General features: G+C 42.8%; 1 protein-coding gene across 1 annotated transcript in view; it reads left to right on the top strand.

Moving 5' to 3' along the window:
* Positions 1-12563, top strand: part of MTHFD1L (methylenetetrahydrofolate dehydrogenase (NADP+ dependent) 1-like) — a gene marked incomplete at its 5' end in the record, with an annotated part of 215451 nt that overhangs the window by 16651 nt on the left and 186237 nt on the right. The window contains one exon of the mRNA XM_015426158.1: positions 6884-6992. Coding sequence (XP_015281644.1) covers positions 6884-6992 — 109 coding nt within the window. The remainder of the gene's footprint in view (positions 1-6883; positions 6993-12563) is intronic.

Here is a 12563-nt window from a genome sequence, read left to right on the forward strand (position 1 = left end):
CTACTGCCAATGCTCCCTCTAAGCTGTGGAGTCTTGTGAGCAAAAATTCTACTTTGTGAGCCGCTGGCATTAAAGTTGTGAGTGAGCGATTTGGCAGCTGCATAAATTAGTCTGCTCTGGAGCCATCCTTCCTGAGCTAAGACGAAAATGTGTGAGCCAGAGGCTAAAAAACTGTGAGCTAGCTCACACTAACTCAGTTTAGAGGGGACACTGCCTACTGCAGAGGGTTTTTCTTTTATTCTTTAATCGTCAGTTCAATAGCATTATATTGATAATATCATTATACCAAAAGATGCATCAGATTCTCCAAATTCCCAGCTTTCATTTTTTTAAAAACAGTAAGTCTCTAGTGCCTTTCCTTGTGGAGATATATGGGAAAAATACCTTCATGATGAAATGGGCTAGAGGACTTGAGTTTTTTTTTAATGAAAGCTGGGAACTCCAAAGAGTTGATGAATATTGTAGTATAATGGTGTATTGATATAATACTATTACATTTCCTATGTTTTTTAAAAAAACGACCAGGGAAGCATGCTATGTAGAAGCTTGGGTTGCCACCAGGCCATAGCTGGCAACCCTTGGGAGGAAATGCGGGTGAGGCCTTATGTCACTTCTGGTAAAAACCATATGGTTTTACTACAATTTCCTGAAGTAGCATTCCTCCACTTCTGGGTTCACCAGAAATGATATCATGCTGTCAATGCAGTCTTCCCCCAGGTAGATTGATTCCTGGGGTCACAGGACCAATGTGGGACAGTAGACATGCAGGTTGGTGGGCTTCAGTGAGTAAGGGGGAAGGGGACAAAAATCACCCGTCCTCCTTTTTCCATCCATGGCACTGTGCTCACAGAAGAGACATATTCACTGATGGAAGAGGCAGGAAGGATGATTTCGCCCCATTTCCCTTGACTCATTGCAGCCCACTGACCCACATGGCTATTACTCCATATGAGTCATGTGACTCTAGGAATCAGCTATCCTGGGGTTGGCAATGGCTGCTGTGGGAAGGAGAGTGAGAAAGGATAGTGACCATCACCAGCATCTGCTGACTGATCATTGGATCCAACCTTTAGACACAGTAGCTCTGTTCACATGTTACAGTGAATGCATGTGCAGCCTGCATATATGTGCATACAGCATACACCTGTTTACAAACTAATGCATGTTCACTTTACAAATGAAAAGTGGGTCTAGTGCTTAGATAATCGTGGGTTTTCAGTCACATGTTTGGCTGTCCATATATTTAATCTAACATGAGAATTACTCAATGTATATATAAAGAAAGATCTGTACTGTGTTCAGACTTGGGAAAAAGTTCCTGGCTAGGAAAGATTGGAATGATCTACAAAGTCCAAGTAAAGTTAAATAAGAATATAAAGGTTTATTGGCTAAGATGATTATATTTTTTCCTTTAAAAAAAAAAATCTCTAGTTCTGAACGTGGTTCTTTATTCCTTACACTTTCAACTTGTCATATATTTATTAACTTAAAATCTACCTACATCAGTCTTAGCAGAAACATGCTCTCATTACACCCATTAATATTTTAACTTTACAAACAAAGGAGTCTAAATTTGATCATGGGGTTTTACAGTGTCATTTTAAGAAATTGATTCCAACTGTAGGGGAAGGCAATATTTATGCAACCCTCTAGGTAGGAAGGCTGTGCAATTATGTGAAATATACAGTTACGCTGTGCCATTATCATTGCATATTTGGCTTACTGTGCCTGCATTACTGTTCTTAGCATTAGACTTTTATCTTGGGAGTGGGTGTTTCTTCTAAGCTTACTTCAGTTTAAATCTCATTGGCGGTAGACTGTATTCTGATTTTAGCTAAAGTTTCAAAGTATTTATTGGCATTAATCTTCCCCAGACTGGAGAAAGTAGCAGAAAGAGGCTTGAGCTTATGGAGAACGCTATCGGCTCTGTTCCTAAGATGTTGCTTAAGTTGTAGTTTGTTTCATGTGGCTTTTTTATTTCATTCTTTGCAGTGTGATCTCATTAATGGCTTTTGAAACACATTGTACAACACACAGCTAGTTAAACTTTGGGTGCATGTGAGCTCTGTATCTTCTTATAACATTTGGCTGCAATTACCTGAAGTATCTGTTCTGCATCAGGTATCCTGTCCATTTGGAAGCCGTATGGAGTGTTTTCAAGGGAGTGAACTTGATTGTTTAATTATCCCATTCACTTCTGACATAGTTTTTTATATAATAGACTAGTTTATTGGGCAGCTCATTCAGGGTCTTCTGAGTAAAAGTATTGTGATCATTTTGTAAACTATTTCCCAAACATAACCAAAACAAATGACGAATATCTGAAAGTGAGATTTGTGTAGTTGTCATTTCAGATTTTTTCTACTTTCTGCCAGATAATGAATAGTTTATCTAAAGAGGCTTCTTGTTGCACATTAGCTTTTATTGAATACTAGCCTGCTACCCGTGCTTCACTACAGTATTTAAGTTCCGTAAATCCAGTTATAATACTGATGATGTGAAATTTGAAATGTGACATTTGTTGTAGGAATTCTAACAGAGAAGATTGTAGTGTAAGAAATGAAGTGAGACATACATACTCCCCCCCCCCTCTGCTGAAGGACCTCTCTCTAGACCACATTGGTGGTTCTACCCTCAGGTGCTAGGATCACCAGGCTGCTTGATGAGCTCACTCTGGAGCAGGCCACATAGAACTGTCCATTTAAGAAGCAGTCATCATTTAAGAAGCAGGGCTCATGTTTTTCAGAAATCTCTTCATTGGGGGAGGTTTTGATATCATGGTAGGAATGCACTCCCCTTATTTTGGGTTTCTTGGTGCAGGGGTTTGGCCTGGGCATTGAATTTGGGGGGAGGGCATACCCCCCCTTTTTTTTTTACAAAAATCCTTCTCATTTATATTACATTTTAGAACTGGGACATAACTACATATTCAAAACACCATCCGAGCAATCAGATATTAAGCAAGTTCATATGAACCAGTTTTCTAGAACCCACATTGTAAGAAGTTAAATAACCTAATAAAGGAAACCAGTTTTCTACAAATTTGGAGTATATTTCCATTGTGGGTGTGAGTGTGACTAAGCCGGGCCAGCAGCACTGCTAAGGTGATCCTACTGGGGCGGCGTCCCTAATGGATTAAAGTATCCTGGCCCTGCTCCTACACCTGACAGACACACACCTGTCTGGTGTTGGGGGGATTGTATTTAAAGGCATCGCGGAGGCTGAGCCAGCAGCAGGGCTAAGGCAATCTTGCTGAGCAAACCTCCCTGGTTGCTGTAAGCATCCCACCTCCTCTCCTACACCTGACAGGCAACTGCAGGGTGCTTAAAGCCATGAGGGAGCCCACCCCAGCAGTCTACAGAGAGGTCCTTCAGTAGAGAAAAAAAAGTATGTATGTCTCACTTCATTTTTTACACTACAATCTTCTCCATTAGAATTCCTACAACGAATGTTACATTTCAAACTTTACATCATCAGTATTATAACTGGATTTACAGAAGTTAAATACCGTAGCGAAGCATGGGTATCAGGCTAGTTCTTTTATATATAGATAGATGTATTCTTGTTCACGCATCTGCATGGAGTGCTGTCAGGAAGTAGAGTAGCCTTTGCATTAGTTTGCCAACAATCCTTCCAGTTAGGATTAGAGTTTATTCTTTAAGTGAACACAAGTATGTCTCATGGAAGGGGGCAAGCAAAAATGTAGCTCTACAAGGGTCATAACAAGGGTTGCCAACCAATGGTTGGTTCCCAATGGGAGGGCATGGGGGCTGCTGCCGGTGTCATGTGTGATGTGATGTTACTTCTGGGAGAAACCAGAAGTGATTTCACGCCACTCTAGGAATCACCAGAAATGTGATGTCACATAGTGCACTATGCCAGCGATTTTTAAAACTTTTCGTGCTGAAAAGACTTAGCAGTGTCAGACAGATCTTAACAGCATATTCCATGGAATGTCCATATCACCTTGCCAAAATACAAAGCACATGGATAAAGTTGAAGAAATGATAATAGCATATCTACACCACATTCTTAAATTAGGGCCCTTTTAGAACTTCTTTGAATTCTACTGTTAGGAATCTCAGCAGCACCTTCACTAACCTACAATATTTCTAGTACTCTTTAGTGTAAGCCAAACAGGTAAATTGGTATAAAACTAACATGATCATATGCCATGTTGAGCAAGGAAAGGACAGCAACAGAAAGGAAATGGGTAGAGTGAAGGTAGAATGAAGATGAAATCTGAGAAATCCTATAATTTATTTAGTAGAGTAATTCTGCCTTTCAATTTAAAAATAAATGGTCAAGGTGGCTTACGGCGATGACAAAATCTATGTAATAATACCTTTCATTAGGACCAACCAGATTGACACAAAACATTGTATAAGCTTTTGAGCTCACCAGATATCATCATCAGGCTGGATTTTACAAACTTTAAAATAATAGAAGGGTAGAAAATAGATTCTTTCAGCCATAATGTTAAGGTCTGATCTTGCACACATCCTCTGTGGGATGCAAACAGATGATTAATTTTATTGCTGGCATGGTGTCATCTTGCAGTAGAAGTTATTACGACCCATTTAGGATAATTTTGCAGTGTTAACCCGGCTTAGCTCAAGTTTGTCAGAGTTTGGAAGTTAAGCAGGGTCAGCCATGGTTAGTTTTTGGATGGGAGACCACCAAGGAAGACTGAGTGTGCTATGCTGAGGAAAGCAATGTCAGGCCACCTCTGAACATCTCTTGCCTGGAACGCCCCGTGGGTGGGGGTCATAATGAGTTGGTTGTAACTCGATGACATGTTTTTCTTTTGGATTCTGTATCCATGTCTGTTGCTTGTTTTTTTGTGTTTGCATGTATTCATATTCCATTTTCCTCCCCACTTGGGGCTCAAAGCAGCTTAGAACGTCGCTTTCCCCTCCTCCATTTTCTCACAATGACAATTCTGTGAGGTAGGCCAGGCTGAGAGACTGTGATGGGCCCAAAGTCACCCAGTGAGCTTCCATGGTAGAAGTGGGGATTCAAACCTGGATCACCCGAGGTCTTAGTCTGCCACTCTGTCCACTATACCACCCGCCTGGCCCTTGCTTAAGTTTTTGATTTTTTTTTTCATTTTACAAACTAACTGTACTTCAATACGACATGGATATAGAAGGGTATTAAAACAGAAGAGTATCCAACAAAGACTTCACCTACTCAAGCACTGTGAAAATGGAGGGAGGGAAAGTACAGGGAAGAATTTCCCCTTGGATTGTGTCAACAGTGAAAAATGTGACTAGAGCAAAGTTTATGCTAGGCTAAAACATTCACAATAATGTGCAAATATTTTTTGAAACAAGCAACCCCCTCCTCAACCACAGAGGATCAGAGTCACGCAAGAGGAAATTATAAAGTTAGCATTAATATCAGTGCTTTGTTTAAGTAAATGTTTATTGCTTCATTTATATCATGTCTTTCTCCCCAATGGGAACCCAAAGTGACTTACATCGTTCTCCTCTCCTCTACTTTGTCTTCACAACAACTGTGTGAGGTAGGTTAGGTTGAGAGGGTATGACTGGCCCAAGGTCACCCTGCAAGCTTCCATGGCAGAGTGAGGATTTGAACACGGGTCTCCCAGATCCTAGTCTGACACACTAACCACTAAACCACAATGGTTCTATAAAAACATTTCATAAATTACATTAAACATTTCAGTGGAATAGGAATACTCCTTTTCCATCTCCATCATTGGTTTGCTGTGCATATCTTCTTTGGGGCTGGACTAGATGACCCTGGAGGTCCCTTCCAACTCTATGATTCTGTGATTCTCTCCCACTATAATGAAATAAACATTCAGCAGATTCATTAAAGTGTTAGCACAAGTTTTGGGCATAAATGAAATAACTGCACATATGAGTTTGTTGTTCTCTCACCGTTTTTCCAATTATACATCCCCAACCCCGACTGTACAGCATGGGAACAAAACGCTCCAAGTCCAACCAATTTAATGTTACCAAGGATGCTTTCCCCAACTGCCCATTTCTAATTATATCACGGAGGAAAACAACTCCAGAGCCAACATCTTAAAACAGACTGTTTTGAAAGCCTGGTTTGTAGGAAAGAAAACCAACCATAGTTTGTAGCCTAGCCATAACCCCAAACCAGAGTTTGACATGAAAGTGGAAATGATTACTTTCTGAGCCATGCACCTAGTTTTTTTGGGGGGGAGGGATGCATGAACCTGAAGATCACTCCCAAAGATCATTCCTAAAACAACAAATTATGGTTTGTTACTACATGTCCACTATACCAATAGCATGTCACTTAATTTCTGTTTCATTTGGCCTCTTAGGGTTTTTCCCCCCCTTCTTGAGCATTGCAAGATTTGTTTGGTAAAACACAAAAAGATCTTTTTTATTGGGATTCTTTGTCTGGTAATACTTATGTATGTATAGTTTCTTCATTTGAACCTTTTTTCTGATTAATGTGGATTAAGGAGATTAAAAATCAACATTGGCCCCGGTCACACATAAAGGTTTGGCCCGGGAGAGGGACGGATTGGGGGCGCAGCAAATGGGCACGATCTCATCGCAACATCTGGGAAGTGGTGCACACCCATCCTCGATCCGTCCCAACCCCCGAAAAGGCGCAGCAAAAATACACCACCTACCGAGATGGTTCTTCCAGCGCGGCCGCATCAAGGCCGGCCGTGGGATCGCCGGTGCGTCCTTCTGCCAGCGCATCCCCGGCTCCTGGCTGAACTGCGCATGCTCAGATAAAGCCGCACTTTCGCCCGTTCCTTTCCCTCCGTGTGGCAGGGACTTTCGTATGTTGTACATTCATTTGGGAATATATGCTGATTTTTATCTTTTATTGTATATTTCCCCCCTCCCCATTTGCCCTTTAGCTTCACGATGCTGACTTGGTGGTTGTGGGCAGTGCCAAACCCAAAGAGATTCCAGTTATGTGGATGTCTGAGATGACTGTTGTGAATTGTTCATATGACTTTTTACATGGTGAGTTCCATTCTTGCTGAGTAATATTATGTAACTGATGTGTATATATCTGCAGCTTTCAGAGAGCCATTTCCATCCCCTCCTGTGCCCTCTGTCAAGTATTTTTCTGCCAGAGAAAATCTGATGAATTGTGGTCGAGACAGAAACTTGTGATTGCTGTTTCAGTTCCTTCCTGGGCATTAGTAGTCTATGCCGATTATGTTTCTTGGGTACAAAAATGGGCATGTTCAGCATATCTATGTAATGACCATTCAGTGTGACCCTAACATTGCATATTAAAACTGTCTTACACATTGCAGTACTGGGGCATATAATAACATCACGCAGAATCTCAGTAAGAGAAATCTGTTTTGTTCACTGCCTGTACAATGTCTGTGCACCTTCGTGCATGTTTTTATAATAAGCTGTCTGCTTGAATAACCTGGAAAGAACAACAGAAACACTCTTTAGTGATTGTTATGAAATAATGTATTTATTATTTCATAAATGGGGAGGGAAATGGGTATGTTAAATGCATGCATCTGTATGGAACACATACCTTTGACATGACGAATGCCCTTAACTTAATTGCAAAATATATATTTATACCTGTTCTAGTTGCATGCTTGGAACTGTAGCATCAAAAGGGGCAGCAAAACCCTTTAATACGTTTTATTTTTATATGTATATTAAATTCTTATTTGATTTCCAAAAAGATACCTGGATTTATCTCGTAGTTTAAGAATGCTCTGTTTTAAGATCTGTGAGTTCACTACAGTGAAATGCTGCTAAGAGTCAACAACTGAAATTGATCAATTTTCCCCTTACATTTTTTGGTGGCTATTGTTTTACCTGATGTATGTTATGTACCCATTCTTATAATCCTATATGAATTTCTTTCGTGAAAGCTACAAAAAACTATGCAGCTGTAGTGACAGAAGACAGCTTGCATTGATGGTCAAGATAGGCAACCCCCTTTCCATTTGTTTTGGATTTTATGTAAGTGGTCAGTGAATTAGCTCCCTAATTCCCCGTTACACTGTTTTGTAGTCCAAATGATTAATGCTTGATGTATGGCTACGTAATTTCATAGTGACATATAAGAAATACAAACTTCAGCGTACACCCATAATGTTTCTGCCCTTGTGTCCCGCTGTGGGCCTGGCGGCCTCCGCGTTGGGCCTAGACGGGCTGGTGGTGGGGAGGTCAATGGCGGCAACTCAGGCCTAGGGCCAGCTGGAGCTGACCCACAGGCCTCAGCACGACCCTGCAGGAGAGCCCCGACGCCCCCGTAACCCCTGCCTCCACAGAGGGGCAGCCTGCCTTGGAGGGCCTCCGTGCCGCAGGTCTGGGGATGGGGACAGACACCATGGCCGGGGCCCCTGAGGAGAGCGCTGATGCGAAGCAGGGCGCAGGGACCACTGGAGATCGAGCAGGGGATGCTGGGGGTGGAAACGATGATGGAGCCGGCCAGACCCGTCCAGCAACCACCTCCCAGGCCAGCCAATGGGGCAGCTCAGACGCGACTACGAGGGATTCTCCCTGACTACAAGGCCCGAGGGCCGAAGATGCCCAGCTTACTGGGTTGGGGGAAGGGAGCAGGGCTGCCAAGGCCACGGGAAGCAGCCACTCCCATATGGAGACAGGCTAGTGAGGGCAGAGCCAAAAGGGAGAGGAGGGACAGACTGAGCAGGAGGCAGGAACATGGAGGGGGAGATTCACCAATGGGAAAGGAGTATGGGGGACAGACAAGTAAGGGAAGCAATAACACACATAGATGGGGAGGGAGGAGGAGCACAGAAGGGGAGAAGGGTATAAAAGAGGGGAAGTCAGTGAGAGCCGGGGAGGATGTGACGGAGCAGAGGCCAGGACAGAACAGAGAGAGGGAAGCAAACAGGCCATTGACTCCGAGGCTGGTGTGTTCTGGTGGTGATGTAACCCCAGGCCCCACCTAATCTGAGGCTTTCGCATTCCCCAAGTCACCAGGCCCTTTTCCTTCAGCACGGCGGATAGCCCGCCTCCGACAAGGACCGGCCCTGGGCTTGACACCTAGGATCTGACAGGCCATTATCATAAACCATGGGAAAGTCATTTTGTCTGAGGGAAAGCTACTCTTCTCAGTAAGAATCCCTTACAGCTCCCACCCTCTTCTAAGAGATTGGGAGGGGGTCCTTTCCCTTATCACTTGTCACCACCGTCTGGTTACCCCCCTTTCTAGTTTAATGGTAGGAGGACCATCAAACAGGGCTCTTTGGTAACATTGAGTTGACCACAACTAAGGCTTGCGTATAGAAAGCCAGTCAGTCTTTTTGTATCTTAAACAAAGACAAGCTTTACTCTACTGTCTCACCTCTAGAGTATATACAAACTACAGCACTATGGTGCAGAAACCAATAAAAGAAATGAAACAGAGAAAGACTTCTAAGTGAACTTGCCACTTACAGTATCTAAATGTCTGATCTCTCCTTGCTTTTGGAGGATGCAAATAGGAGTATGTGTAAGGAGGATGCTGTCTTTTGCCTGGTCATGTTCTCACAGAGAGACAGACGGACAGACAGACACATACAGAAAGAAGGAAGGAAGGAGGAACAGCTCCGTTTAAGTTCTGTCTCTCAGTTGTCCAAAAAGGTCTTAGCTAAGCCAAGTCAGGTCTTGGATTCTGACAGCCTGGGCTTGCCAGAACTCATGCAGCAACAGACAAGTGCTGATACATCAAGGAGATCTTCCTGTTCAGCAATCATTGTGCTCAGGCAGGTTGTTCTCTAGTAGCTCATGTTCTATTTGTTATATTTCTGATTGGTTATTATCCTTGTCTGCTTGTTCTCTCTGCTTTCCATTTTCTCATATTTGAGATGAGAGCTGCCAATTAAGGTGCTAATCTTTTAGGTTGACTTAAAAAGATGTGTAGTTGAATTTAGTAGATTCCCAAAATAATTTCAAAAACAATTATCTGTACTGTAGTGCATTTTCCATTATTTGGATAAACAAGAAGCTCAGTTCTCATAGATCAAATTCCTGAAAAAGATTGGAATGTGTTTTTGAGTGATTCAAATATGTATATTCATAACTTGATGACTGTAACATGTGCAAATAAGGTATCACAGATCTAACACTCTACAGAAAATTTCCAAATGTCACCAGCTACTGCCTGAAATGAAATGAATTTCAATGCAGCTGTGAGCCATCACATTGAATAGTCAGGGATATGGACCAGGGTTTATTGGCAATGTAGGTCAATTAGTAAATCTTTGTCATCTTCAGAATCCTCAGTATTTCAAAATGTACATTTTAATCTTGTTTCTAATCTCAAGGTATATATGTATTAAGTTATGTTTATAACTTCTACTTATCCTGTGAGCTTTTTCAGTCCATGGATTTTCAGAGCATTTAGAGAATTTCAGTGCTTTCTAGGAAATGGGAAATATTGGCCAAAATAGGGAGTAGCAGCTACAAAGAGATTGTAGGAGTGTGCTTTGCATTCTGTTCAGTGGAGGTCTTGCCTGTGGTCATGTTGGTTCTTCAGCATATGTTTTCAGCAACAATAGGGACTAGCATATTTCTTTTAAAAAGAGAATCTCTTATTGCATGCAGTTACCATCGGGGAGAAGTATTTGCGGTACATCAAGCTTTACTAATATAGTTAGAAATGGAAAGGGTGTTTTCCTTTATCCCTACCCACAGCCATTTATGGCTAGTTGTGCTTCCAGTCAGAAGGGTAAACAAGCCTTTTAGCATGCAGTGCTTGAAAGAGCTTTGGAAGATGTCCTCATGCTATTTCTGTGCTGGTTTAAATAAGGCATGTAACATTAAATCATGTAGGTTGACATGTTTCTGTGAAACACAGAGATTTGTCTGGTAGGGTGGGGGAGGGGATTGTAATGCGGTCCCTCCTCTTTCATATTGTTCTGGCTGAGATCCCAGTGTGGCCTTACTGTAGCTGTGGTGAATTTATGGCTCTTTCTGTCTGTGTTTTTAAACTTCCAGTGAAGTGCTCCAAGTACTAATCTAAATTGAAATTTTCCAGAGGACTGAGTTTGAAGAACTAAGTGTGAACACAAACTAAAAGGCCTTTGAAATGTCGTGCTTGTGTGTGTTCAGTGTTAGAAGTATAATCTTTTTTAAAAAATGGCTTGCTTATCTTTGCTACCAAAAGTTAAGACTTGTAGTGTAATAACATTTAGGAAGTGTTACCAGATGACTGAGGCTGTGTAAACAAAAGCAGAAAGCAAGTAGCTGACTTAACTAGAGGCAAGTACTAAACATTAGTTCCTCTCCTCTTTCCCAATTAAACTCTGCTTTCTGTATGCTATATCTGTTTACTCTGCAACCAGCTTCAGCCAGTGGATGTAGACTCTGTTTTTTCTGGATGTCAGGCTTTGGTTTCAGTGGACACTTTTGAATCCTTCGGGGTTTTTTCTGGAGAGTACTATTAAGCTGCAGGCTTTGTTTGTTTGCTTGCTTGTTTCAGACATTGACTTTGAAGCTGGGAGACATTGTGGGGCAAAGCAGAAGGAGCAAAAGCGGATCAGATCTCTCTTTTGCTTGCCTTGGGCTCTTGGGCCTTCGTCTTCCAAGCAGGTCATATATTTTGATGAGCTCAGACTGACAGAGGCACCTCTATTTTGTGTGTTCTGCCCAGTCTTTCATCACATATTCAGCTCAGAAACAGAAAATAACGGGAGATGATGGACGATTTTAGAGGGAAGGCCATTCCTGTGCACTCTAGCAAGGGTTCTAATCAGGGGTCTTTTTGTAGAAAAAGAGCTGCCGGAGCTCATTAGCATAACTCATTAGCATATGCCAAACACCCTGACATCACCGGAAGCGTGTCATAAGGCCACACCCCCTGACATCACCGGGACCTCTTCATGACTGTTTTTTGTTTCTTGTCCTTGGCCCTTTTGGTCTGTTGGTTATTATCCAGCTCCCCCTCTTCCTGTCACATGACTCTGATATCACATCCCGGGATGCTCCTTTGTGAGCGACTGGCATTAAAGCTATGAGTGAGCAATTTGGCTACTGCATAAATTAGTTTGCTCTGGAGGCATCTTTTCTGTATTAAGACAAAAATGTATGAGCCGGAGGCTAAAAAACTGTTAGCTACCTTCAACTTAGAGGAAATACTGGACAAAACCCAGGTGCCCTTAGGAGGTCCATCAGCAGGGCCAAAACTCCAGGAGCCCTCCCACTCTTGCCCCCCAAGCACCAAGAATGCAGAGCATCACTGCGCCAGACATAAGAACATAAGAGAAGCCATGTTGGATCAGGCCAGTGGCCCATCCAGTCCAACACTCTGTGTCACACATCAGACAAAAATACCAGGTGCCCTCAGGAGGTCCGGCAGTGGGACCAGAACACCAGAAGCCCTCCCACTGTCCCCCCCAAGCACCAAGAATACAGAGCATCCCTGGCCCCAGGGAAGTGCGGGGAGGGGTGGGCCGGCCTTCCCGGGCACCGCGATCGCCGGGCCCCAGGAAGTGCGGGGAGGGGTGGGCCGGCCTTCCTGGGCATCAGGAAGCATCACTTGCCCCACACTGAGAGTTCCTATCTATACCTTGTGGCTAAGAGCCACTGGTAGACTAGCAGCAGCAC

Source organism: Gekko japonicus, unplaced genomic scaffold (assembly GCF_001447785.1).
Source record: "Gekko japonicus isolate JY-2015 unplaced genomic scaffold, Gekko_japonicus_V1.1 scaffold223, whole genome shotgun sequence".
NCBI lineage: Eukaryota > Metazoa > Chordata > Lepidosauria > Squamata > Gekkonidae > Gekko > Gekko japonicus.